This window comes from Oryctolagus cuniculus, chromosome 3 (genome assembly GCF_964237555.1).
Source record: "Oryctolagus cuniculus chromosome 3, mOryCun1.1, whole genome shotgun sequence".
Classification (NCBI taxonomy): domain Eukaryota; kingdom Metazoa; phylum Chordata; class Mammalia; order Lagomorpha; family Leporidae; genus Oryctolagus; species Oryctolagus cuniculus.
This window is the reverse complement of record NC_091434.1, coordinates 122,060,729-122,085,382: the sequence shown is the minus strand read 5'-3', so window position 1 is coordinate 122,085,382 and position 24,654 is coordinate 122,060,729. Positions and strand designations below refer to the sequence as shown.

General features: G+C 45.7%; 1 protein-coding gene across 6 annotated transcripts; it reads left to right on the top strand.

Moving 5' to 3' along the window:
* Positions 1–7,462: 7,462 nt before the first annotated feature.
* Positions 7,463–22,712, top strand: LOC100356443 (serine/threonine-protein kinase MARK2). 6 transcript variants are annotated; one of them, XM_070071053.1, is made up of 5 exons: positions 7,463–12,577; positions 12,814–13,029; positions 13,260–14,943; positions 15,177–15,367; positions 15,609–18,284. In XM_070071053.1, the coding sequence occupies exon 1, from the start codon at positions 9,125–9,127 to the stop codon at positions 10,979–10,981; it is 1,857 nt and encodes a 618-aa protein (XP_069927154.1). In that variant the 5' UTR covers positions 7,463–9,124; the 3' UTR covers positions 10,982–12,577; positions 12,814–13,029; positions 13,260–14,943; positions 15,177–15,367; positions 15,609–18,284. The 6 variants fall into 6 exon arrangements, with proteins under 6 accessions (XP_069927154.1, XP_069927156.1, XP_069927153.1 ...); XM_070071055.1 differs by having other exon boundaries at positions 15,177–15,685; positions 16,127–18,282; XM_070071052.1 differs by having other exon boundaries at positions 15,177–15,803; positions 16,055–18,281.
* Positions 22,713–24,654: the final 1,942 nt, after the last annotated feature.

Below are 24,654 nucleotides of genomic sequence, written 5' to 3'. Positions count from 1 at the left end.
GTGGACGATGGACCAAGTGCTTGGGCCCTGCACCCCATGGGAGACCAGGTTCAGAAGCACCTGGCTCCTGGCTTTAGATCAGCATGGTGCACCGGCCGCAGCGTGCTGGCCGCGGCGGCCATTGGAGGGTGAACCAGCAGCAAAGGAAGACCTTTCTCTCTGTCTCTCTCTCTCACTGTCCACTCTGCCTATCAAAAAAAATATAATTGTACATATTTAGTGGCTATAGTGCCGCATTTCAATACACGCATACAATGTATATTGATCAAATTAAGGCAATCAAAATTTCTCCTTCATTGACATTACCACATGATGGGAGATTTAGAGTGACTTCCTTCCATTAGTTCATTAAATACATATACCAGATTAGTGTGAACTAGAGTCACCCACCATGCTGTGTAACACTAGCAAGTTACTGCTTCTATGTCACTCTGGTCCGGTACCATTAGCCAAACTCCCTCTCTTCCCCTCTGCCCTCCAAACATCTAGTGAATCAGTTTTAATGCTGGACACTTTGGTAAGTTCAGATAGGAAAGATTGATTTCTTCCATCCAGGAGATTCTGATTCAATAAACATCACTCGAGTAAACCAGCTTCATCCTAGAAATTTTCAGGTTAAAACAAAATCAAATGTTTATGATGAACTGCTACATTTTTCTCTCCAGTAAGATGAAGTATTTTATTTATTTATTCTGACTTACTCATGTTGAATGTCTTAATGTTTCTGGACTTATCTATGGAAATTTGGGACAGGCAGTTCAGTTTTCTTGGCCTTAGAGTCTTCTTGAATAACATTTCATAGGGTTAACTACATAACATCAACATATTTTTTTATCATGAAATGTTAATAATTTTATACTTCTTCAGATCACTGAGGCCACATATTTTTCAAGTGAAACCCAGATGAAATATGGAGAAATAAATTAAGATTACCATCTTGAACTTTTTATCCTGTGAGTCCTTAAATATGATAATATTTTGTTAATAATCTATTAAATCACAATTGTAATGTAGATTCATCTATGCTAAAATTTGGGATAAGTGGGCTAGGTTTAAATCAAACTCTATCTTGTGCCTCAGTTTCTTATCTACAAAATATGGGTAATACATAATTTCTCTATCAAAGGGATTTGTGGTATAATTCAATAATTTAATATGTTGATATTGATACACAGGGGTCTTCAAAATGTTTGTGGAAAATGTTTTATACGAGTACTATGTATGGACTTTAAACCTTCTGTACCAAATAAACCCACCTTTTAATTTCATTTTCTATAACTTTTTATATTACATGTACATACTTCTCAAAGGAGGTGAGCACATGTGAGTTCAATATACAGAACTTTTTATTTTCTTACATTAAATATACTTAAATACTTGTGATGTTAAGTTAAAATGGTTTAACATGAAACTATGCTCTTTCCAAAAATATTTGTTAGAAAAAGATTCTCCACAACAATGATTTATATTTATTTGATGATGAGAGCTGAACATTAAATTTATTGTTACTGAGCATCTTGGTTTCATTGAAGTATAAAAAATACAATATAGTTATATATGTAATTAGATCAGGAAATTACATGAATCAAATAAAAACCCTATCTTTTGGACCAGAAAAAAAGCAAGGGACACATAGGCAGCCTAGATCAGTTGCTGTCTAAAGAGAGGAGCCCTTTATGGTAGAACAGCAACTTAATATAGGTCCCTGAAGGAATCCCCAAGGAAGATCTTGCAAGAACAAAAAGGGGCCTGCAAACCTATCACCAGTGCTGTAAACTGAGAGCCTGGACTGGAATCTGAATAACCACCAAACACAGCAAAAACTCGCTTATCATGAGAATTCCTCCATATGTCTCAGATTTTCCTGAAAAAAATAAGAATTTGTGTAGTGCTGCACATCCTCCTAGTATTTGGAACTAGGGAATCTGTTAGCATTGAGTTCAATGTTAAAACATAGCCCAAGAGCATGTCAGCCTCAAGCCCAGAGAAGATCAAAGACATGGCTGCTGAGGCACAGGGTATTGTTGGTGAGGTTATGAAGTGAGCTCATTCTTACTGAAGCAGAGGCCAGAGCCACCTTAACATGAATCTTGATGAAATCTGAATGATCAACTTCTTCCCTTAGCTGCCAGATATCAGAAAGAGGTCATGTTGTCTGGGAAAAACCAAACAGCATTACACTTGAAAGGCCTCTCTTGTATACACAAAGCCCAATGTAAAATGAAACATTTCAAAAGGCAAGGAACAGAAAGATTGATCCTTTGATCTAGAAAATAAATCAACGAGTAGAAAGTAGCTACTATATAGGTTTTTATGAAATTCCAGTGGGGAAAAAAGAAAAAACAATAGATTTTTTAAAAATGTAGTTTCTTTTCCCTTATTCCTCCTGTTAACTGCAACTAAAGACCCTGAAAATTATACATAAATGAAATTATAGGACTGGAAAACATGGTGAAATTAAGAAGCGACATGGTGATAAGCTCCTTTGGTCTTCTCTTTATTAAACATGCCATTTTGGATATGAACCAGATTTGAATTTCTAAAGATGATGATAACTGGGAAACATTAACAAGTATAGTATAGGTATAGGCAAAGTCCCCAACAAAAGTTTATCTTTTTGCAAAAGAGGAAGAAAAGAGATGGCCTAGGAAGGCACAATGCTCTCAGATAATAGCTAGTCTTCTTCAGCTAAACACTCCAGAAACACCTTGGTTCCACTGTGACCTAATAACAGTTGTCACTTGGAAATCGCAGACTTCCATACTGGCTATGGTACAACATAGCCCCTGTGCCAGGCCAGGGTTGTGTTAGAGGAAGGCAAGTAAGGAGAACAGTTTCATCTCTGCCAGACCACAATGAGCCATCCTCCTCTGTGTCTAGGAGATTATGCTGCACCCTGGATCTCAGTCCCCACCCAGGGGTAAACCTCTCCCCGTCTCTGCTGGGATGGGAAGCCTAGCAAAACATCATGACTTTCACCATCCCCTACCATAGGAAGTTCATGCTTCACCCACCCACCCCTCCCATGTGTAGTCTGTGTGGGAGCAGCAATAAATCACTCTACCCTCTCCCAGCCAGGGAAGTATCAGTACAAACGGAAGCCAAAGGGAGAACCTGAACTTCCACCATGTCATGGCTGTAATGGTGTGCCACCTTCCTGCTTCACCTGTGAGAGTGATGTTAGATCAGTTAAAACAGGATATTAAACATTTAAGTTAAACATTTAAGTATGATTCAGCGATTCATGTTAGAACCCTAACATGTCCAGGTTTCAATTTTTGAAAATTCACCAACATCTAAGAAGCAGGAAGACTTTTAACAAAAGGAAAAAAAATGCAAATTGATAGATGTCGAAGGACACGGATATTAGAATTATCTGAAAAATATACTTTATTTATTTATTATGCTTTATTTATGCTTTTTATTTTATTTATTATGCTTTAACAAATAATCGTGAACATACTTGAAACAAAGGTAAAAATTGAATATCTCAGTAATATGTTTATATATGTCTAGTTGCATATGTATTATATGTATATATACATATATATGCATATACATGATATATATACATACATAACATAACAAATAATCATGAACATACTTGAAACAAAGGTAGAAATTGAATATCTCAGTAATATATCTACATATATCTTAATTATCTTAATTACTCTCCTTTTTATAGTCATAATGTCTACTAAGGAGAAAAAGAGACTTTTTTTCCTCTTCAGTTATATGTGAACTATTCTTACGTATTTGCTTTTCTGTGTAGTTTTAGAACTAGTTTTTCAAGATGTAAGCAAAGTCTATAGATCTGAGAAGAACTGGTAACTTCAAAATCTGTGCTCATTAAATAAAACATTCCTTTGGAAAAAAACTTTTAGTCTTGGGGCCGGTAAAAGCAGCAGAAGATGGCCCAAGTTCTTGGGCCACTCTACCCATGTGGGAGACCTGGAAGAAGCTGATGGCTCTGGCTTTGCATCAGCTCTGCTCTGGCCATTGTAGTCACTTGGAAAGTGAACCACCGGATGGAATAGCTCTTTCTGTGTCTTTCTCCCTCCCTCTCTCTCTGTAACTCTGCCTCTTAAATAAATAATTTTTTAAAAAATATTTAATCTTGTTTTCTAAGAGCATAGCATATCTAGCTCTCCAGTATTTTCTGTAAAATTTATTTGAAACAAAACAATGCATTTTAGATATTTACTTTTGTAAAGATTTATTTATTTGCAAGGCATAGTGGGGGGGGAGAGATCTTCCATTTGCTGGTTCAGTCACCCAATGGCCGCAACAACCAGGGCTGTGACAGGCTGATGCCAAGAGCCAGGAACTCCATCCAGGCCTCCCATCTAGGTGGCAGTGACCCATGTACTTGGGCCACCTTCTGCTGCTTTCCCAAGTGCATTACCAGGGAGTCTGATTGGAAATTGGAGCAGCTGGCACTCAGACTGGTGCTCATATGGATGCCAGGGTCACAGGTGGTGTCTTAACCCACTGTGCCATGATGTTGGTCTCCATCTCTCCAGTTATTAATGTCTTCAAGAAAGTCTTATAATTTCCCACACCAAGAAGTTGCATATCTTTGCTACTGTATATTCATTCAAAATCTACATATAGGCATATGATATTCAAGCTACAAAAATCAAGGGCAATGAGAAAATCTTTAGAGTTCTCCCTCTCCCTAGAGTCTGATCTTTTTGAGGAACAAAGATAAGAATTAAAGAGAAGTTGTCATCAGAATCCACGTAAGCAAAAAACCCTGCCAACCTTTAAATATATACCCAATGAAATGCATAAAAAACAAAGGGAAATAGAAGTATTTCGCAAACAAATAATAATCAAGTGAACTCATCAGCAGCATTTCTGCATTCTAAGAAATGTCAAAAGCAGCTCATTAAAGTGCATAAAAACGATACATGTCAGAAAGTCACCAATGTGTAAAGAAAAGATCATTGCAAAATGAAGGAATAGAAGTAAAATAGCATTGTTTATCCTCTATTTGCATAGCTTATGCAACATTTTGGAGAAAATATGTGCTGGACAGCCACAGATTTTAAGATACGTTTATCCTAACAAATCATAAGTAGACTACTAAAGAGCTTTCCATAAATACTCATTCTCCAACCAGCAATATCATTCCTTACTGTGTTTACAAGGGATTTGACCTGGTCACCTTCCATTTTTTTTTTCCTAGAAAACAATAGTATGCAATCATCTATTGCTAAATTTTTCCTTCCTAGGAATCAATGACAAAACCAATATATTAAGAATTCACAAATATTTGTAAATTAACAATGCATTTTAGATATTGCAGAGGTCAAGGAAAATTCAAGATAAAAGTGAGAAAATAAATTGAACTGATAAGGAATGAAAATATGATAGACCAAAATTTGTAAAGTGCAGTTAAACTGTATCAGTTGGGAAATTCATAGCTTCAAATTTCTAAATCGGAAAGAAGAAAGGTTTAAAATGATTGAGGGAAGCTTACATTGTAATGACATGAATTTATAATATCAAACTCCCACAAATAAAACACTTTAATACAGCACCTTCCCAGGTAAATTCTATTAAATCTTTCCTTTAAAAATATTTTTGTTTGAATTTTATTTGAAAGGCAGACACAAAAGGAGATCTTCTACCCCCCAATCACTTCCTGAAAGCTTCAAGAGCCAGGTGTGGACCAAGTCAAACTCAGGGGCCTGGATCTCAATCCGGTTCTCCCTGGTGGGTTGCAGGGACCCGGCCATTGGAGCAATCACCTGCTACCTTCAAGGATGCAATTAACAGAAAGGTAGACCAGGGAGCAGAGCTGGGACACAAACCCAGTCATTCTTTTTTTTTTTTTTTTTTTTTTTAATTTTCATTTTTGACAGGCAGAGTGGACAGTGAGAGAGAGAGAGAGAGACAGAGAGAAAGGTCTTCCTTTGCCGTTGGTTCACCCTCCAATGGCTGCCGCGGCCGGCGCACCGCGCTGATCCGAAGGCAGGAGCCAGGTACTTATCCTGGTCTCCTATGGGGTGCAGGGCCCAAGCACTTGGGCCATCCTCCACTGCACTTCCCTGGCCACAGCAGAGAGCTGGCCTGGAAGAGGGGCAACCGGGACAGAATCCGGCGCCCTGACCGGGACTAGAACCTGGTGTGCCGGCGCCGCAAGGCGGAGGATTAGCCTAGTGAGCCGCGGCGCTGGCCCACAAACCCAGTCATTCTGATATGGGATGGCGTCATTACATCTGGCATCTTAACTGCTGAACCAGACACCCCCTCTCTATCAAGTCTTTAAGAAGTAATTAATACCAATCTTACACAAAATCTTTCTGAAAAAGAAGACTGAAAACATACTACATCGTTTTAAGAGAGTAAAACATCCTATACAAAAATCTGGAAAGGGCATTACAAGAAGTGGAAAATACTAGTGAGTGTCCCTTTTGAACAAAAATATAAAAATTCCTTAACAAAATCTTAGGAAATAATTTAGTGAAATAGTAAAAGAAAAATGCATCCTATCCAAGTGGAATTGATCCTAGGAACGCACATTTGCTTTACATTGAAAAATCAGTTAATATGCGGCCGCGCGCCTCTGCCACCCCCAGGGACCCGGCGAGGAGGAGCAGGGCGCCAGCCAGCCCTGTGCCCGCCGGGAGGAGCCGCCGCCTTCGCTGCCCGACGGCTTTGAGCAGTTCTGCTTGCTGCTTCGCGGTGGCCAGCACACTCGGGGCTCTGCCTTTTGCGGGAAGAGGATGGAGCTGGGGCCGCCAGGGCCGGAAGATGCTGGCGGAACCCGGCCAGGTCGAAGCCCTGGGCGGCCTCTCGGTCCCCTGCCCAGGCTGCTGCCATCCCCAGCTCAGACACATGCGATTGCCTGTTCCCACCAGCCCCCTACTTCACGTTTGTGCTTTGTTTTGGGGGGCGTTTTAAGTAACTATTTAAAAGAAAGCAAGGGGTGCCTCAGTCTAGAATCAGAGCCGCGGCCAAGTGCGGGGCTTTGGCAGAATCCCGAAGGCCTGAGCGGATGCCAGGGCCTGGTAGGGGTGCCACTTAGCTGCTGCGGCCCTGGCCCTGCCCTGAGGTTGGGGTTGGGGGCTGAGGCCACACCCACCTCAGGGTTGATCTCCTTGCCTTATGTCCCCGTCAAGAGTTCCAGCAAGAAAAAAAAAAAAAAAAAAACAAAAAACAAACAAACAAAAAACCTCGAAATGGAGTGAAAATGCCCTTAAAATATGACAGCACTGAAAGATGAAATGGTGTATATCAAGAGCAAAGAATGCATAGATAGCTCTAAATCACAGATGATCTTCATTTAAGCAAATAAAGCAAAAATAATGTCATAGTATTAAAAATATTCCCAAGATTTTTAAAAAGTAACCTGTTGACTACAAACTTTATTTCATCACTAAATAATGCAAAAATAATTTCAAGTATGACATATTCTTAAGTTTTGAGTTTTGATGATAAAGAATATGTCATAAACATGTATACATAAAATGTGAATGTTATTTTATGCTTACTATTTATTCTATTATGTACTTAGTGTAAGACTAATTTTATAAGTATAAAATAAACTGAAAGTACATCATTGGGGCATGCACGGTGGTGTAGCAGATAAAGCTGCTGCCTGCAGTGCCATCCCATATGAGTGCCAGTTGGAGTCCTAGCTGCTTCACTTCTGATCCAGCTCTCTGCTATGGCCTGGGAAGGCAGTGGAGGATGGCCCAAGTCCTTCAGCCCTGCACCCGCATGGGAGACCCAGAAGAAGCTACTGGCTTTAGCTCGGCATAGCTCTGGCCATTGTGGCCATTTGGAGAGTGAACCAGCAGATGGAACACCTCTGTCTCTCTCTGCCTCTACCTCTCTGTATAAATAAATAAATTTCAAATAAAAAAATAAATCCTTAAAACAAAGTAGATCATTGTAAAAATTAAAATAAAGAATAAGAAAGGATGGAGGAGGGATGGTGTTAGCATGAGTAGGGTGGGAAGGATCACTCTGTGCCTAAATACGTATATATGACAAATATGAAATTTTTCACTTTAAAAATTAAGTAAATTTTAAAATAAAATATTAAAAATGTGACTGTTTTCAGGGTAAATTGATATACTCCTGCTTTATTATTCAGGCTCCTATTAATGTGTAAAGAAAATAAAAAGACATTTATGGTTAGACAAAGTCAGAACAGATTATAAAAAATGCTCTACCTGACTCAGGGTGTACTACCTGAAAATATGAGATCTGAAATAGAGAAGTTGTGTTGATAAGAGAGCATACACCCTAATTTGATATATTTTGTATCATTGTCTCTGTGATGGCTACTCCACACATTTAAAATCACTCAATAGATGTTTCTGAGCACCAATATGTAGGGACCACAATAGCATACTACAATGCTAGTACTGACAGAGATAGTGAACAGGGTCAAGTGGAAGGTTCTTGAGAAAAGCCCCGAGGATTAGTTGTAGCTGTGATTGGTCCTTGGCCTGCACTGACTTCACAAGGACCAACTGCCATCAAGTACAAATTCATGCTTTGCCACTGGACCATTTCTTGCTCTGACTTCATAAGCAGCTCTATGGTTACGGAATTCCACACTCCTATATAAGTGGCTGCCCAGCCCAGGTTTTTGTCCATTTTGCCAGGGAGCTAGTGCAGTGACCTGAGTGATTTGGACCCGCTTTTGCGATTGGTGGTGGTGGTGGTGCGATTTTGCTTATTTGTTTGTCTTTTGTTCTGTTTATCCTTTTCCCCATGCTGTGTTAGTTTGTTTTTTTTTCCCACCCATTTGTTGTTTTGCCCATTTTGTCTTTGTTTGTAGTTTTATGTCATTTTTGGCTTCCCCCACCTTTAGTTAAGCAGTGTTGGTAGATTTCATAGTGTTAGAATAGTTATTTAGAGTTCGTTTTTTGAAAATTTTTCTGGTTGTTGTGTTCTGTTTTGTTTAGAGAGTATTTATTCTTGCCGTTGCATTTCATTAGAGTAGTTAGTGTAGATAGTTTGATATAGTCATTTTCATAGAGAGTCCCCTTGTTGTCCCTTTTTCCTTTTTAGATATCATAGTAAGGATAAGTCATTAGTTAGTATTTGTGTACATATAAGTTAGAGAGTGTAGAGAGCGAGTGTAGTGAGTGCCATCACAATGGAAAGCCGTGACAGCAAGGAGGCTGCAGACAGACCTCGGCCTGAGCTCCAGCTGCTGTCCGTCCTGGGCTACGGCAGCTTCAGCGTTGTGTTTCTGGCCCGCCAGGAGTCCAGACAGCAGAATGTAGCTGTCAAAGTGTTCCGGCAAGATGTCTGCGACCCCTTTAACATCAAGCAGACGCAGAAGGAAGCTGGCATCATGCAGCTGCTCAACCACGAGAACATCCTGCAGCTGCTAGAGGTCTGTCATGTCCAGGGTCACCGGTGCCTCGTCTTAGAGCTGGCGGACAGAGGCACCCTCTATGATCTTGTCATGGGCCGGGGCGGCCTGCCAGAGCCCAAGGCCATGGCCCTATTCAAGCAAATCCTCGCGGCCGTGAGCCACTGTCACGCCCAGCGTGTAGCCCACAGGGACCTCAAGTTAGACAACTTGCTGCTGAACTCCGACCACAGAATAAAACTGTCGGACTTCGGGTTCAGCTGCCACCTGGCCGAGGGCGGGTTGGTGCACGACTCCTGCGGCATGCCTCTATATACTGCCCCCGAGGTTTTTCAACCTGGGGGCTATGACCCCTTTCCAGCAGATGTCTGGAGTCTTGGTGTCATCCTGTTCACTATGATGGCGGGGGCGGTTCCCTTCAGCGGGGAGGATGAGGCGGAACTTACACAAAATATCAGGAGGGGCTACTATGAACTGCCCTGCCCAGCCAGCCCCGCCCTGGAGGAGCTCCTGAGCTCCCTCCTGAGCTTGGACCCACGGGAGAGGCCTTCGGCAGAAGAAGCAAAACACCATCCCTGGTTCAACACCATTGGGGAAGAACTTGAGCATGAGGCGTTGACCCAGGTGTGGTCCCTGGGGGTTGCCAAGGACCCAGAGGACCAGAATTACCCAAGCTCTGGAGCCTCAACAACATCTAGCTCTGGGCAGCCCAGGTTCCTGTCCCTGGAAACACATTCACAGAGCCTGGAGCAGATGAGGCCCTACAGGCAGAGTGCCCCTGTGGGCGTGCCTACGCAGCACAACTTCCTGGTTCTACAGGGTGCACCTCTACATGCCAACTTCAGGGAGGTGTGGAGTGCACCTGCCCTCCTCAACTGTGAGCCCATGTCACCCCAGGGCTGCCGGGAGCCCAAGCCCAAGTCGGAAGAACATCCTGAGGAGAGGAGCCCTGGTGCCAGCCCGGCCCCCGGGTCCACCCCTGTGGCTGCCTCCTCCACACCCTCCTCAAGGAGCAGTGGGGACCCAGTGGAGCCAGAGGACCTAGGACCTGAGCCTGAGCCTGAACTTGAGCCAGAGCATGAGGAGGCTGAGACCTCAGCAGCAGCCTCTGTCCGGAAAGGGTTTGGCAGGATTCTCAGAATCCTGCTGTGTGCCTGCTGCCTGCCAGACCAAGCCAAACCCCCTGGCCCCCGCCGCCAAAAAGTGGTCCCCCAGGAGCCTACCCTGGGGGGAAGTATAACTTCTGAGGTGCATGACATGGAGCCTGAGCCCAGGCCTGAACAGGAGCCGAAGCGTGAATCCCCCACCACTGACACTCTGGTTGCATCTCTCCACCTTGCACTGCTGAAAGACAAGAGGAGCCCTGGTGCCAGTGCAGCCCCTGAGCCCATCCCTGTGGCCACCTCCTCCACCCCCTGCCCCAGAGGCAGAGGGGACCCAGTGGTGCAAGAGGTCCCAGCACCTGAGCCTGAACCAGAGCCTGAGGAGGTTGAGGCCTCAGCAGCAACCTCTGTCCGGAGCAAGGGCCGGCAAGGGGTTGGCAGGAGGCTTCTCCAACGCCTATGGTGTGCCTGCTGCAAGCCGACCCCAGCCAAACGCCCCGGTCTCCGCAGCCGAAAAGTGATGCCCCAGTAGAACTGTCATGGCACTTCCAGTAAAAAGAGGAACTACCTCAGGGGCTTGAAATGGATCCTGAACCTCAGCCTTAGCAGGAGCCGGATCCTGATTCCACCACCGCTGCCACTCTGCTTGCATCTCTCCTCCTTGCACTGCTGCAAGACAAGAGGAACTCTGGGTGCAAACCCAGCCCCCGAGCCCGTCCCTGTGGCTGCCTCCTCCACCTCCTGCCCCAGGGGCAGTGGGGCCCAGATGGTACCAGAGGTCCCAGCACCTGAGCCTGAGCCCTAGCAAGAGCCAGATCCTGATTCCGCCACCACTGCCACTCTGCTTGCATCTCTCCTCCTTGCACTGCTGCAAGACAAGAGGAACCCCAGGATGCAAACCCAGCCCCCGAGCCCGTCCCTGTGGCCGCCTCCTTGACGCCCTGCCCCAGGAGTAGAGGGGACCCGGTGGTGCCAGACTTTCCAAGCCTGATTCTGAGCCTGAGCCCGATTCTGCTACCGCTGACCCTCTGCTTGCGTGTCTCCACCTTGCACTGCTGCAAGACTACAGGAGCCCTGGTGCCAGCCCAGCTCCTGAGCCCATCCCTGTGCCTGCCTCCTCCACCCCCTGTACCAGGAGTAGTGGGGACCTGGTGGGGCCAGAGGTCCCAGCACCTGAACCTGAGCCTGAGACTGAGCCTGAACCTGAGCCTGATTCCACCACTGCTGACCCTCCGCTTGCGTCTCTCCACCTTGCACTGCTGCACAACTACAGGAGCCCTGGTCCAGTGCAGCCCCCGAACCTATCCCTGTGGCCACCTCCTCTACTCCCTGCCCCAGGACCCGGTGGTGCCAGAGGTCCCAGCACCTGAGCCTGAGCCCGAGCCAGAGCCTGAGGAGGCTGAGGGCTCAGCAGCTGCCTCTGTCCTTTCTGGCTCTGGAAAGGGTTTGACGGGAGGATTGGCAGAATTCTCAGATCCCTACTGTGTGCCTGCTGCCTGCCGGACACAGGCAAAAGCCCCAGCCTCCACCGCTGAAAAGTGGTGCCCCAGGAGCCTACATTTGGGCACATCCCAAAAAGATGTGTAACAACTGAGATGCTTGAAAAGGAACCTGAGCCTGAGCCCGAGCAGGAGCCAGAGCCTAACATTTTCACTGGTGCCCCTCAGCTTGTGTCTCTCCTCCTGGCACTACTACAGTAGGAGAGGGGCCCTGGTGCAGGCCACTCCCGAGCCCGTCCCTGTAGCCACCTCCTCCACCGCCTTCCCTGGAGCAGTGGGAACCTGGTGGTGCCAGAGGTCCCAGCACCTGAGCCTGAGCCTGAGTCAAGCCAAGGCCTCAGTTGCCTCTGTCCAGATCAAGGGCTGGAAAGGATTTGGTACGAGGATTGGCAGGAGGCTACACAGATGCCTACTGTGTGCCTGCTGCCTGCAGGACAAAACCAAATGCCACAGCCCCCGAAGGTGAAAATTGGTGTCCCAGTAGCCTATGTTGGAGACTTCTAGAAAAGAGGTCTACCCTCTGAGATGCCTGAACTGGAGCCTGAGTCTAAGCCCGAGCAAGAGCCGGAGCCTGATTCCACCACTGCTGAACTCTGCTTGCATCTCTGCTCCTGGGATGGCAGTAAGAGGTAAGGAGCCCTGGTCCAGCCCAGCCCCCGAGCCCGTCCCTGGGGCCACCTCATCCAACCCCTGCCCCAGGAGCAATGGGGACCTGGTGGGGCCAGATGTCCCAGAGGCTGAGCCTGAGCCTGAGGAGGCTGAGGCCTCAGCAGCTGCCTCTGTCCAGAGCAGGGGCTGGAAAGGGTTTGGCAGGAGGATTGGCAGGAGCAATCACAGATGCCTACTGTGTGCCTGCTGCCTGCAGGTCCCAGCCAAACACCCAGGCTCCTGCAGCCGACAAGTGGTGCCCCAGGATCCTATGTCGGGACACATCCAGAAAAGAGTTCTACCATCAGAGATGCCGGAACTGGAGCCTCAGCCTGAGCCTGAGCCTGAGCCAAAGCCCTAGCAGGAGTCGGATCCTGATTCCACCACTGCTGACCCTCAACTTCTGTCTCTTCTCCTTGCACTGCTGCAAGAGGTTAGGAGCCCTGATGTCAGCCCATTTCTGTAGCCCATCCCCGTGGCCGCCTACTCACCCCTTGCCCCAGGAGCAGTGGGGACCTGGTGGTGCCAGAGATCCCTGCAACTAAGCCTGAGGAGGCTGAGGCCTCAGCAGGAGCCTCTGTAAAGAGCGGGGGCTGGAAAGGGTTTGGCAGGAGGATTGGCAGGAGCATTCACAGATGCCTACTGTGTGTCTACTGCTTGCAGGTCCCAGCCAAACACCCAGGCTCCTGCAGCTGACAAGTGGTGCCCCAGTAGCCTACTTTGGGGCATGTCCAGAAAAGAGCTCTACCACCTGAGCTGCCTGATCTTGAGCCTGAGCCTGAGCCCAAGTAGGAGCCTGAGCCTGATTCCACTAGCGCTGACCCTCTGCTAGCATCTCTCTTCATTGCACTGCTACAAGAGAAGAAGAATCCTGGGTGCAAACCCAGCCCCTGAGCCTGTCCCTGTGGCCACCTCTTCCACCCCCTACCCCAGGAGCAGTGGGGACCCAGTGGTGCCAGAGCTTCCAGCACCTGAGCCTGAGCCCAAGACAAATAGGAGCCTGAGCCTGATTCCACCACCGATGACCCTCTGCTTGCATCTCTCCTCCTTGCACTGCTGAAATTGAAGAGGATCCCTGGGTGCAAACCCAGCCACTGAGCCCATCCCTGTGGCCACCTCCTCCAACTCCTGCCCCAGAAGCAATGGGGACCAGGTAGTACCAGAGGTCACAGCAGCTGAGCCTGAGCCTGAGCCCAAATAGGAGCCTGAGCCTGATTCTGCCACCGCTGACCCTCTGCTTGCGTCTCCTCCTTGCACTGCTGCAAGACAAAAGGAGCCCTGGTGCCAGCCCAGCTCCTGAGCCCGTCCCTGTGGCTGCCTCCTCCAGCCCTTGTACCAGGAGCAGTGGGGACCCGGTGGTGCAGAGGTCCCAGCACCTGAGCCTGAAACTAGCCTGAGCCTGAGCCTGAGCCAGAGGAGGCTGAGGTTTCAGCAGCTGCCTCTGTCCAGAGCAAGGGCTGGAAAGGGTTTGGCAGGCGGATTGGCAACAGGATTCTCAGATGCCTATGGTGTGCTTTCTGCAAACTGACCCCAGCCAAACTCTCCAGCCCCCGCAGCCAAGAAGTGATACTCCAGAAGCCTATGTCACAGCACGTCCAGTAAAGAGGGCAACTATCTGAGATGCCTGAAATGGAACCTGAGCCTGAGCCTGAGAAGGAGCCAGAGCCAGAGCCTGAATCCGCCTCCACTTCCCCTCTGCTTGCATCTCTCCACCTTGAACTACTGCAAGTGAAGAGGAACCCATTGCGAGCCCAGTCCCCGAGCCCATCCCTGTGGCCAACTCCCCCACCTCCTGCCCTAGGAGCAGTGGGGACCCGGTGGTGCCAGTGGTCCCAGCACCTGAACCTGAGCCAGAGCAGGAACCTGAGCCTGATTCTGACTCCACTGACCCTCCGCTTGCATCTCTCCTCCTTGCACTGCTGCAAGACAAAAGGAGCCCTGGTGCCAGCCCAGCTTGAGCCTGTCCCTGTGGCTGCCTCCTCCACCCACTGCCCCAGGAGCAGTGGGGACCCGGTGGTGCAGAGGTCCCAGAGGCTGAGCCTGAGTCTGAGGAGGCTGAGGCCTCAGCAGCTGCCTCTGTCCAGAGCAAGGGCCAGTAAGGGTTTGGCAGGAGGATTCTCAGATGCCTGCTGTGTGCCTGCTGCCTGCAGGTCCCAGCCAAATGCCCCAGTCCCCGCAGCCAAAAAGTGGTCCCCCAGGAGCCTATGTCAGGGCACATCCAGAAAAGAGCTCTACCACCTGAGATCCCTAACTGGAGCCTGAGTCTTATGGGAAGCAGGAGCTGAAACCTCATTCTACCACTGCTGCCCCTCTGATTGCATCTCTCCTCCTTGCACTGCTGCGAAAGGTGAGGACACCTGGTGCCAGGCCAGCCCCCGAGCCCTTCCTTGTGGCTGCCTCCTCCATGCCCTGCCCCAGGAGCAGTGGGGACAAGGTGGGACCAGGGTCCCAGCACCTGAGCCTGAGCCTGAGGCTGAGGCCTCAGCAGTTGCCTCTGTCCAGAACAAGGGCCAGTAAGGGTTTGGCAGGAGGATTGGCAGGCAGCCTCTGAGATGCCTACTGTGTGCCTGCCACCTGCAGGTCCAGCCAAATGCCCTGGCACCCGCAGCCGAAAAGTGATCCTCCAGGAGCCTACGTCGGGGCACATCCAGAAAGGAGCTCTACCACCTGAGATCCCTTATGGAGCCTGAGCCTGAGCCCAAGCAGGAGCCGGAGCCCGATTCCACCACTGCTGACACTCTGCTTGTGTCTCTCCTCCTTGCACTACTACAGTAGGAGAGGGGCCCTGGTGCAGGCCACTCCCGAGCCCATCCCTGTAGCCACATCCTCCACCCCCTTCCCTGGAGCAGTGGGGACCCGGTGGGGCCAGAGTCCCTAGCACCTGAGCCCAAGCCTGGGCCTGAGGAGGCTGAGGCCCCAGCTGCCTCTGTGCAGAACAAGGGCCTGAACGGGTTTGGCTGGAGGTTTGGCAGGAGGCTTCTCAGATGCTTACTGTGTGCCTGCTGCCTGCAGGTCCCAGCCAAAAGCCATAGCCCCAAAGCTGAAAATTGGTGCCCCAGTAGCCTATGTCAGAGACTTCTAGAAAAGAGGTCTACCATCTGAGATGCCTGAACTGGAGCCTGAGTCTAAGCCCGAGCAGGAGCCAGAGCCTGATTCCACCACTGCTGAACTCTGCTTGCATCTCTGCTCCTGGGATGGCAGCAAGCGGTAAGGAGCCCTGGTCCAGCCCAGCCCCCGAGCCCATCCCTGGGGCCACCTCATCCAACCCCTGCCCCAGGAGCAATGGGGACCTGGTGGGGCCAGAGGTCCCAGCACCTGAGCCTGAGCCTGAGCCTGAGCCTGAGCAGGCCAAGGCCTCAGCAGCTGCCTCTGTCCAGAGCAAAGCTGGAAAGGGTTTGGCAGGATTGGCAGCAGGATTCTAAGATTCCTACTGTGTGCCTGCTCCAACCTGGCCCCAGCCAAACTCTCCAGACTCTGCAGCTGAAAAGTGGTGCCCCAGGACCCTACATCGGGGCACGTCTACAAAAGAGCTCTACCATCTGAGATGCCGGAACTGCAGCCTGAGCCTGAGCCTGATCCAGAGCAGGAGCCTGAGCCTGATTCCGCCACTACTGACCCTCTGCTTGTGTCTCTCCTCCTTGCCCTGCTGCAAGACAAAAAGAGCCCTGGTGCCAGCCCAGCCCCCAAGCCCATACCTGTGGCCTCCTCCTGCACCCCCTGCCCCAGGAGCAGTGGGGACCCAGTGGTGCAGAGGCCCCAGCACCTGAGCCAAAGGAGGATGAGGCCTCAGCAGCTGCCTCTATCCAGAGCAAGGGCCGGAAAGGGTTTGGTAGGAGGCTTCTCAGATTCCTACTGTGTGCCTGCTGCCTATAGGCCCCAGCCAAACTCCCGGCCCCTGCTGCCAAAAAGTGGTCTCCCAGTAGCCTACATCTTGGCACATCCAGAAAAGAGGTCTACCACCTGAGATGCCTGAACTGGAGCCTGAGCCCGAGCAGGAGCAGAGCCTGATTCTACCGCTGCTGCCACTCTGCTTGCATCTCCCCTCCTTGGACAGGTGCAAGAGGAGAGGAGCCCAGGTTCCAACCCAGCCCCACAGGCGGTCTCTGTGCCTGTGTCCTCCACCCCTTGCCCCAGGAGCAGTGGGGCCTGGTCATCCCAGAGGTCCCAGCACCTGAGCCTGAGCCTGAGCCTGAGCCTGAGCCTGAGCCTGAGCAGCTGCCTCTGTCCAGAGCAAGGGCTGGAAAGGGCTTGGCAGGAAGCTTCTCAGATGCCTACTGTGTGCCTGCTGCCTGCAGGTTCCAGCCAAATGCCCCAGCCCCTGCATCTGAAAAGTTGTCCCCCAGGACCCTACACTGGGGCATGTCCATCTGAGATGCCTGAGTGTTTCCATTTTCTAGAGACTTTCTGCATCTTCTCATAAATAAAAACCATAACTGTATGTAAAAAAATAAATAAAATGTACTATTCTCATCATGTTCCCCCCTCCAAAATAAATGGTGATGACAAAAATTAATTCTGTTCATTTGGGTGTAAATACTCAGTTTGGACTGCACTGGGAGAAATGCAGGAGTAAGAGAATATTATGTTTAATTCTTTATTATTGGGGGCATAGACATAAAATTGATCCTGAACAGAATTATTTTGCAAATAAATCACATGTGTTATTCTTCTATTGTATAAAATATAAATAATCTGAAACAAATGTGAAATCAAATAATACTCTTATAATGCCATAACAAAAATGTTATATTGTATAAACACCAGTACATTAAAAAATTCATACCAACATATAAAAAGAATTAAATCTCCATTAAGAAGCAATAACGGGCCGGTGCCATGGCTCACTAGGCTAATCCTCCGCCTTGTGGCGCCGGAACACTGGGTTCTAGTCCCAGTCGGGGCGCCGGATTCTGTCTCGGTTGCCTCTCTTCCAGGCCAGCTCTCTGCTATGGCCCGGGAGTGCAGTGGAGGATGGCCCAAGTGCTTGGGCCCTGCACCCCACGGGAGACCAGGAGAAGCACCTGGCTCCTGGCTTTGGATCAGTGCGGTGTGCCGGCCGTTGCACGCTGGTTGCGGCAGCCATTGGAGGGTGAACCAACGGCAAAAAGGAAGACCTTTCTCTCTGTCTCTCTCTCTCTCACTGTCCACTCTGCCTGTCAAAAAAAAAAAAAAAAAAAAAAAAGAAAAGAAATAACTATCTGACTTGCACAGAAACAATAAACTTCAGAAATGTACTGCTTAAATAGAAGTATCTAAACCACAAATGTAAAAAAAATGAGATATGAACACAGTGTTAAAGATAGACAAATGTTTAAATATGGTGAATTTATAAGAATAGATGTAGGCCGGCGCCGTGGCTCAACAGGCTAATCCTCCACCTTGCAGCGCCGGCACACCGGGTTCTAGTCCCGGTCGGGGCGCCGGATTCTGTTCTGCTTGCCCCTCTTCCAGGCCAGCTCTCTGCTATGGCCCAGGAGTTCAGTGGAGGATGGCCCAAGTACTTGGGCCCTGCACCCCATGGGAGACCAGGAGAAGCACCTGGCTCCTGCCTTCAGATCAGCGCGGTGTGTTGGCCGCAGCGGCCATTGGAGGGTGAACCAACGGCAAAGGAAGACCTTTCTCTCTGTCTCTCTCTCACTGTCCACTCTGCCTGTCAAAAAAAAAAAAAAAAAAAAAAAGAGAATAGATGTAGATAAATATCCCCTAATATCTGTACCAGTTAAGATTGTAGCTGATTTTTATTTTGTGATGTATAATTTTCAATTTTTCCTTAAAACACATACTTTGATTAGGAGAAAAGTAGACAAGATTTCATTTTTGAAAACAAAGATTTCTGCATTGTTTGCTTTTTTTATACTATTTCTCTTCTTCCTCACCTAATTAACCAGTTAGGTTACTAAAGATGAATAGATGTGGGAATTCATGATTATGAACAGGGAGTGTTTTTAGCTATCATGACCTGATTTTATTGTGTCTCTGGCAATATCGGATATCAGATTAACTGGAACTTGTTTTTCATCATCTGAAAGAATGTTTATTCTTACCTGATTGTCTCCAGAGCTGTTGAGATGCACTGTTCTACTTTCCGATTAGCTATCAGCTTTGAAGTGTTTGTTTCATAAAACTCCATCACAAGTTTTAACACGACAGAGAAAAATGATTCCATCTTGAATCTAAACTTGAATTTTACAATTGGTATTTGAATCATATTTTCAGGACTACTGTGGCTAGGTTTGAGCTCCCTCACATACTCTGGTTCCTGTGGCCATGCAGTCTTGTTCTCCATTGGGCAGCGAAGGACTCTGTTGGCCAGAAGCATTTATTTAAAAAGATATATTTATTCATTTAAAAGTCAGAGTTACAGAGAGGTAGAGGCAGATAGAAAGGTCTTCCACCTGCTGATTCACTCCCCAAATGGCCACAACAACTGGAGCTGAGTCAATCTGAAGCCAGGAGCCAGAAGCTTCTTCTGGGTCTCTCACATGTATTCAGGGACCCAAGCACTTGCGACATCTGCTGCTGCTCTCCCAGGCCATTAGCAGGGAGCTGCATTGGAAGTGGAGTAGCCTGGACTTAAAGCAGTGCCCTTATGGGATACCAGCGCTGAAACCAGTGGCTTTACCTGCTACAACACAGTGCCAGCCCCTAGAAGCATACTTGACCACTTATTCTCTCACATACCCATAGCTAACAACTTAAACATCCCTTATACCTTGTTATTTTCCTAAAATCCAACTTATGAATACCACTACTAGAGATTTATTTTGGCTTCTTTTCCTGTATCTGCGTCAGTGTTTCCTGGTCTCTCTTAATTTATTCCCAAAATCTTTTCATTCTTCATCCCGTTTTCATGCTGAGAGATTAATTTCAGCCCCAGTTTTGTTCCTGTAGACCTGCATATCCTAATGTATGCAAAGCAAAAGGGTTTTTAATGAACAAGACTGTCATGAATTAGATAGCATCTTATTAAACACTGTATACTCTCCCCAAAGGACGTTTAGGTGAATTACTAATCCATGCCTACAAACTGAAATTTTGGAAGTTTCTCTAGCAATCCTGATGCACACAAAAGTGAAGAAAGACTGAATTTAGCCTGCAGCCAGAGAGATAAAAGATGTATGAGTTCATTAATTTGTGATCAGGCCATGGTAAGAATAGAGGTGGAAACAGAGATAGGGCAGTAGGGAGATACCTGCTGTGATCTGATGGCTAATTTTCGATGTCAACTTGACAGGTTAAAGGATATTTGTAAATTTGGAGGAGCATTATTTTGTATGTATATGTGAGGGTGTTTCCAAAAAATATGAAGCTGTGAAATCTAAGTGGACTGAGTGGATCAGACCTGTCCTCAATGTGGACAGGCAACATCTCATTGGCTCAGGGCCCAGAGAACAAATGTGACTGGAAAATTAGTATTCCCATACCCAATAGAACAGAGACATTTTTTTTTGCTTCCTTAGACATCACCATTCCAGGCTTGCCAGCCTGTGGACTCCAGGAATTACACCACATACCCCTTGAAACCATGCTTCTCACATCCCAAGCTCTCCAGGCTGCAAACAATCTGTGATGGGACATCATAGCTGCCATGGTTTGCAAGCCAGTTCCCCAATAAAGCCCCTTTTATGCACCTGTACATAATCTACTAGTTCTGTCTCTCTGGAGAACCATAATAAACCCAAACATTGAAAATTACAATCCTGGTGTGGGTGTGTGGCACTGTGGTTAAGTTAGCTTGGTATCAAAGTACCTGGTTCAAGTCCCACTTATTCCATTTCCAATACATCTCCCTATTAATGCACACCCTGAAGGCTTCAGTACTTGGGTTCCTCTCACCGAAATAAAAGACCCAGAGTGAGTTCTGGACTTCTCACTTTGACCTGGCCAAGCCCTGGCTATTGCGGGCATTTAGGAAGTAAAAAAGCAGATAAAGGATCTCTCTTCATCTGCCTGTCTCTTTGCCTTTCAAATAAAATTAGTTTTTTTTGTTTAAATAAAAACAACTGAAATTAGAGTTCTGATTATGCTGCTCCACACATGTCTAATTCCCAGATTTGATATTCAAAATGTCCCTTAACCCAGTTTATTATAACCCCATACTATTCCTCCAGTCACACAGCTTGTTCATTGCTGGGTGCCTGCACACCTTGGCTAGATTTGAATCTGCCTCCCCCCCAAACTTTCTCTGTGCTTTACATGCACAGTTCATCTCCTTCCCATGTGACACTCGCCTCCGCAAAACACAACCGATCTTCATGTGCTGGTCTGATAACAGAGAATTGGTCTAAACAGGGGCACTACCCTTTGATCCAATTAACTTTCTTTTTTCTCCTTCCTAAACTAATTCTTGCACCAAAACGTTAATTTGGGCCAGATTGCTCAGAATCTTGAAGGCATAATAATATTTTATCTTTGGCACTATGGTCAGAGTTGAGGATTTTGAGGCTGTCCTTGGGTTAAGGGGCAAGAACTACTAGCATGGAAACAAAACTGAAGCCTTTGAGTGAGTTAGATGAGAGATTATAATAGTAGCAGCTCTGTCTGGGGTTTAGAAAGTAAAGTTTCAATTCAGGAGATAAAGGTGAGTTGCTTATGAAGGAAAATACATGAGGCTCTTGTTCATATAGAAGTTTGAGGTAGAGGTACCAAAGGGAGTTCTCAGACTTCTACCTCAGTGTTGGATGACAGTGGAATGATTTGAGGAAATGAGACATCCTGGAAAACAACAAAGTTATTAGGATAGGATATGTGTTTTTCTGCAATAGTCACCCAACAGGTCCTTCTTGTCTACCCTCTCCTACTTACTGGAGAAACAGCAGTCTCCACTGCTTTTACTGATGATTTCCTAGACACAAAGTTTTGATGTGTGACAGAAGAACCATAGATTCTCCTTGTCCTCATGAGAAGCCTAAGTATGTGTTTCTAACTCCAAGTTCCATAGAAGAGAAAATGGAAACACAGAATGAAATGGCTTGTTCAAAGTCACATAGCTAACAAATGGTAGAACTCAAGCTTTACAGATCCAAAGTCTAAACTTTGGCATCTAAGTCTCTTTAAAATCTACCCCTACTCTCAAACTGGAAACTGATGAACATTCATCATTGATGAAACTAACTCAGTCTAACTCTAATATTAACTGATTACTTTCCTGTAATGTCTCTTTTCTGATTATTGCTTCTTGTCACCAGTGTCCTAAATAAGATGTCCCTATCCATATTGTTGATTTTTTTAGATTTCCTCATACTGAACTTCTTCAATTAAAAAAAAGCATGAATTAGCACATTTTTCTTTCTTTAAGGGCACATCAATTGATTCATCCTAAATTCTGCAAAATAGGATATATTCTTCTCTCTAAATCCTGATGACATCTTTAGATATGCTCAAACACTAGCATTAAACTAATTGATATCTGATATTATTGAGCTACTATAAACTCAAGTGGCCATAACACTGTCAGACAAAGGATCAGTTTCTCTAATTTAATCTAATCTAACCTGATCTAATCTGTAATCTAAACAGGTCCCTTTTCTTGTCTCTTCAGATTTAAAGTAATGTGCTTCCTATGTTCAATCAGGTTAGGAAGAAAATAAAGTAGCTAGCATGCTGAGGTTGTTGGATAGTTTTCTGCATAGCAACTACGTACCTTTCTTAGTTGTGTTCCTAGATGCACCCATTAATATTTTCTATTTGTTTGATTCAGTTATTGATAACAATAAACTGACATCTCCCAGAAGAGCTATTCCATGTTTTTTATGTTTTTTACTTGACACGTCTAAAGCTATGGCTTTCCAAGTCCATTTTAATATACTTGTAAATTGAAATGTTGCTTCAATCTTTTCAAGTATTAATTTATCTACACTTAATGTAGGAATTGACACTATGTGGTTGTAATCTACTATCCTACTCTTTTCTATTTGTCCAACCTCTGCCTTGGTCTTTGGTTTCCGGTTTTGTTGTTGTTGTTGTTGTTTGATTTTTTTTTCTATTTTTCCATTGTTACTGTTAGTGCTAGCTTTAATAATTGCCTGTCACAGTATAATTCTCACACAGTATTTTACATAAAACATAAAAACCTCCATACTCTTATCCTCTTTAAGGCTCACATTTTGTGATAAAATCATCAGACTATCTTTACATATCAATTGTATAATTATTAATAATTATCATTATATTTATATATTTATGTATGTATATAATTATATATGTTTATAACATATTACACATAAAGTATAATATGTAATTATATATTTATTATATATAATTAGATATATTATATATAAAGTTATATATGTATATTAATTATACAATGTGTTCATCTGCTCAGGTTGCCATGACTACCATAGATTGAGTAGCTAGAACAACAGAAATTGGTTCTCCCAGTTCTGGAGGGTATATGAGTGTCATCATGGCTGCATTTTGGTGAGGGCTGTCTTCCCAGCTCACAGAAGGCTACCTTCTTGCTTCCCCTCACATTTGGGCCAGATTGCTCTGGGGGAAAGGGAGGAGGGAGGTGGGAGGAGGGAGCAGGCTCTCTGAGGCTTCTTCCTGTTATAAGGATCCTAATTCCAACATGAAGACCCTGCCCTCAGGATCTCATCTAACCCAAATTACATCACAAAGATCCCATCTTTGCATACCATCATATTGGGGGTACAGAGTCAACACACAAATTGAGACATGAAGGTAGAAGAAGGAACACAATTCAGCCTACAGCAACAATGCAATCCAGCTCTGTTTCCATTCAATTAGTCAATGGCTATTTGAATAACTTAAGAGGAGTAAAAGTGAGTCTCTGCTGTTTGCTAGTATATTTATATTATCTCTTTTTATTTTTACCTGCAAATTTGAATTTCCACCTGCTATGATTTCCCTACAACTTAATCAACCTCATTTAACATTTCATGCTGTGCAGTTCTCACAGGAAATTCTTTCAGCTTAAGCTTATTATTCAATTTATTTTATATATAATCTGTAATGGAGTTTTACTGGATACAGAATTCTGAACTAAGTTTTTGGGGTTTCTTTCAGTATTTTAAATATGACATTCAGCATTTCTTCAGAGACTGAGCATTTATTTTGTTTTATAGAAATGTATAATTAATGTAGCCTTCCTCTGCTAACTGCTCTTGTTGTCTACCTTTGTTTTTCAGGATGTTTCTACCTCGTACGTATTTTTCTAAGCCTCCTCATTCTGAAGGTTAATATTTTTAATCAAATGTGGGAATCTTTTCACTGTTATTGTTTTCATGATTTTCTGACCTATCATCTCTTTTCTACATTTCTAGCTTTAGACTGTTTGCTCTGGTCTCAAAGGGAGCTGATGATACATTCCTTTTCCCTCCCATCTTTGTGCTTCACCTTGGATTATTTCTATAGACGTGTCTTCAAGTTCACTATTTCTATGGCATGCTCAATTTACTGTTCATCTTTTTTTCAGTTATAGGAAGACATATTTAGCTTTATAACTTCCATGTTTTATCTGAGTTGTAATTTCCTTCCCTCTACTGAGGCCCCTCAGCTTTTTGCATGTCATTTCTATATCTCCTTCATGTACGTTAAAGATTTAGAATGGTCGTTTTAAAGTCTTTGTGCTAATTCTGTAATCTGGATAATTTGTGGTTGGCTTTTACTCACTCTGTTTTCTATAGATCACATTTCTCCTGTTTTTCTGTCTAGTAGTTTCTAGTGGTATGCTGGATAATGTGGATGGTGCGTATTGTACAGTCTGAATCACACTTTCTTCAAAGGTCGCCATGTTTAGTTACAGGAAGCTATTTGATTATTGATGGCTCCTCTTGATTTTGTCAAAGGCTTAGCTTTTTGCTGGTTGGTGGGTTGGATTTTGTCTTATCCTTAGTCTTAGATCATACCATTATGGCATAATCCTGATTCCCAAGGTCTGATTGTTATGGTTTCTCAGCTGGATGGTTTAGGTCCTTAGCAATTCTTTTCCCTATGGCTGCATTGGAGCTTGACCAGATCTTGCACTGCAGAGCTTCTTGTATCTCCAAGCTGCCTCCATCCACAGCAGGCAAGCTCTACTTGTTCTTACTGAGTT

What these genes read in the sequence shown, in the direction of transcription:
- LOC100356443 (XM_070071054.1), top strand. Translation starts at nt 9,125, where the DNA reads ATGGAAAGCCGTGACAGCAAGGAGGCTGCAGACAGACCTCGGCCTGAG.